Below are 3227 nucleotides of genomic sequence, written 5' to 3' on the forward strand. Positions count from 1 at the left end.
GTGATAAACCTCCAGAATCCTGGGTGCCTCAAACGAGGAACTATTATTCATGAAATTCTCCATGCCCTCGGGTTCTATCATCAACAGAGCAGCTTCGACAGGGATGACTACGTGCAAATCGTCTGGGATAATATCTCCAAAGGTAAAGTCTTTCAAATGCTCTCGAAAATGAGGAGAAAAAAAATTGAAGAGATTTTCCAACTCAGTAAAAAGATAACGAAGGATTTCAGTCCCTAATAAATTAATAATAAATGATTGTTCATTTGTTGGAGTAATTGATATGATGAATTTATGTTTGTGTTCGTATTAGTCATTCATTAAACACTGTTGACCCCTCGTATTTGCGAAATAAAAACGATAAACTGGTGTTGAAGATATATGATGTTTTAGGAAAGGAGCACAACTTCGATAAATACAACAACAAATTGGTGACTGATTTCGGTGTGGGTTACGATTACGGAAGTGTAATGCATTACAGTGGGAAAGCATTCACATCGAATGGAAATCCCACGATTGTTCCACTCGTGAGTTTATCTCCATTGTTTTTATTTCTGCAGATAACGATTGGAGTATTTTTAATTGATTGATAATTTCTCTTGGCTATTGTTTCGTAGAAAGAGGGAGTGACCATTGGACAGCGCAAGGGGTTCAGCAAAAAAGACATTACAAAATTACAAGCGATGTACAAAGACGAATGCAAATCAAGAGACAACAGTGAAAAGAGCAGTGAGTTCGTCGAAGATGCCCTCACCTGGATCTTTCCATGAATCTTCTGACATATTAATCGTAACAGACTGACTGATTCAGATAACACCTGTATTATAGTATTCTAAAAATTAATTTACACCCACTAATAATTATCTAAAAATATAATTTAGTATACCGCAATTAAACCGATTATCAATCCACCATACCAAATTAACTCCTAATCCACTAACGAAGTATCAAAACAATTTTTTTCTGGTAAAAGCCTGGAAGGCTGCGAACGCGCGAAAAAATGACGCCAAAAAAAAAAATATTTCATGCTCTACATCTTCATGAAGTAGTTCTTACCTTTGAGGACGACGATCTCTGCGATTAATCCAAAGTTGAAGCATAATCATCTCAGCACACAGCAGGAAACACGAACATCAGCCATTATCATCGGATTTCAGTGTTCACCATCACATTCTTACCTCTAACCTTCATAAGCACTCATTACACTCTTGATCTTGATAACGACAACATCCGGATAGACGAGTATATGATTATCCCGGCAAATGGTGGAGAAACTTTCATAACCTTTCGCTTTTTTTCACAATTTCACTAGTAAAATTCATCACGTCACGGTATTGTCACTGACACAATTCGCTAAAGACACTGCACTCGTAGCGTGAAGTTGAGTGAAGTCATTGACTCTAGGTGAAGTGGCGCTTCTCGCACTGACAGCCGCAACGTATGACTAAAACATCTAATTTCGCAAATTAAATTACCTCAAAATAATTACAATTGAATAAATTTGACACAAAGGAATTCAACCAGATTCACTGGACATACTCGTTTGCTCATTTGCAATGAGTTTTACACAAAAATCTTCACAATCTCGTCATCTATTTCCGTTTCCTCGTGAAGCAATTAATCGAATTTATCGCTGCACTTTGCCACTTCACTGTATCGATAGTTCTCCTTTAAACTATCGATTGCACTCACCACTTCTCTATTCACTCGTATTCCCATTCACACGGAGATAATCCAACGATTATCTCAATTCTTCAGGCAGCAGGCGTCACGAATCGAAGAAGAAATCATTGAAATCACCGCATTCTCGTTCTATCAGGAGTTACCAGGAAGATAACGACGAGGAAATATGTGAGAATTTGATTGAATCTAGATCGTTAATCAACAGTGATAATTATCGAGTGATCAATTGATTAATCTGCAGATGACAGGGTGAATGCCTGGGAGGAAGAGGATGAGGAAAATATTTGGGAGTTGAGTGGATTGATGGAGGGTGATATCATGATGGGCCCGAACGATCATGAAGACGTTAAAGGACTTCTCGATATGTCCAGACGATGGCCAAATGGGGTCGTCCCTTTTGTGATAAAGGATGGCCACTTTAGTACGTAATCGGTTCTTGATGTCGGGAAATGATGTTCAGGTTCTTCTCAATTCAACATTTTCTTTGTAAATAAATAAATGAAGAATGGGAATGAATGGATTGTGAAGGAGCCGCGGCGAGTCTTTTATCAATTTGAAATTTCAGGTGAGAGGGATGTAACGAGGATATACCAAGCGATGGAGGAATATCATCAGAGAACTTGTCTGCAATTTCGCTGGTATGATAAGTCCATTGACAAGGACTACATTTCGTTTCAATCAAGCAAGCCTGGATGTTGGTCGTCAGTTGGGAGACAGGGGGCTGGTCAAGCGATAAACCTTCAGCTTCCCAAATGCATCAGGCATGGTTCCATAATTCACGAGATCATGCATGCCATTGGCTTCCACCACCAGCACAGTACTTACAATCGCGACGAGTACATTGAAGTTGTTTGGGAGAACATAAAGACAGGTATTTCCATCGAAATGAGAAGAGAATTAAATTATACCGCATCAATTTGTTTGTTGCAGGTAAGCAGAAGAATTTTAAAAAATATGAGGAAGACACTGTCACCGATTTCGGCGTCGGTTACGACTACAAGAGCATCATGCATTATAGTCGTAAAGTATTCTCTGCTAATGGAAAACCGACCATTATTCCCAAGGTCAGTACTGCGATAGCTCCGGAATAATGTAGAATTGATCTATAACGAAGTATACGAACGAATTTAAATGGTATCTTATCTCGTTTCATCACTGCACTATTGAAAAATTTTGAAACTCATTAATTAACAGGAGGAAGGCGTGAAAATTGGTCAACGTGAGAAGCTGAGTGACAAGGATGTTTTGAAAATACAGGGCATGTATAAGAACGAGTGCTCCACTAGACATAACGTTACGTGAAAATCAATTCATCAACTGAAAATATTGCATCTACTTTTATACAAGTCATTAATAAATTCTATAGAGATCTGTTTAAAAAAAACCAATAAAAACCTTTCCATGCAATTCCTTAATTAAGGTACAACAAAAAAATTATGATTTTCACTTACTTGGAATGAAAAATTTTCTTTAAAGGACCCTCTGTTGCATTCGAGGATTTTTCTAATTAATCGTTTCCTCTACGAAAGCTCATTTACGATATAATA

At 37.8% G+C, this 3227-nt stretch overlaps 2 protein-coding genes across 4 annotated transcripts; both read left to right on the plus strand.

Annotated features, from left to right (window-relative positions):
• On the plus strand, positions 1-908 carry LOC105264918 (zinc metalloproteinase nas-13; the record flags this gene model as incomplete). Its single annotated transcript, XM_011302125.1, is given in 3 exon segments — positions 1-142; positions 391-524; positions 615-908. Coding segments are annotated over 3 exon segments (429 nt in total), but the record flags the coding sequence as incomplete, so codon positions are not given.
• A 148-nt stretch (positions 909-1056) lies between these two features.
• LOC105264919 (zinc metalloproteinase nas-4-like) lies at positions 1057-3079 on the plus strand. 3 transcript variants are annotated; one of them, XM_011302126.1, is made up of 5 exons: positions 1057-1848; positions 1922-2101; positions 2246-2551; positions 2611-2744; positions 2875-3079. In XM_011302126.1, the coding sequence occupies exons 2-5, from the start codon at positions 1984-1986 to the stop codon at positions 2980-2982; spliced, it is 666 nt and encodes a 221-aa protein (XP_011300428.1). In that variant the 5' UTR covers positions 1057-1848; positions 1922-1983; the 3' UTR covers positions 2983-3079. The 3 variants fall into 3 exon arrangements, with proteins under 3 accessions (XP_011300428.1, XP_011300430.1, XP_011300429.1); XM_011302128.1 differs by lacking the exon at positions 1057-1848 and having other exon boundaries at positions 2071-2140; XM_011302127.1 differs by lacking the exon at positions 1057-1848 and having other exon boundaries at positions 2075-2166.
• Positions 3080-3227: the final 148 nt, after the last annotated feature.

Source organism: Fopius arisanus, unplaced genomic scaffold (genome assembly GCF_000806365.1).
Source record: "Fopius arisanus strain USDA-PBARC FA_bdor unplaced genomic scaffold, ASM80636v1 scaffold00026, whole genome shotgun sequence".
In the NCBI taxonomy this organism is placed as follows: Eukaryota; Metazoa; Arthropoda; class Insecta; order Hymenoptera; family Braconidae; genus Fopius; species Fopius arisanus.

Excerpts from the sequence above, each read along its gene's own strand:
- LOC105264919 (XM_011302126.1), top strand. The coding sequence starts at position 1,984 with ATGGAGGGTGATATCATGATGGGCCCGAACGATCATGAAGACGTTAAA. Across the intron at positions 2,102-2,245 it reads GATAAAGGATGGCCACTTTA|GTGAGAGGGATGTAACGAGG; the intron begins GTACGTAATCGG and ends TTGAAATTTCAG. Across the intron at positions 2,552-2,610 it reads TTGGGAGAACATAAAGACAG|GTAAGCAGAAGAATTTTAAA; the intron begins GTATTTCCATCG and ends TGTTTGTTGCAG.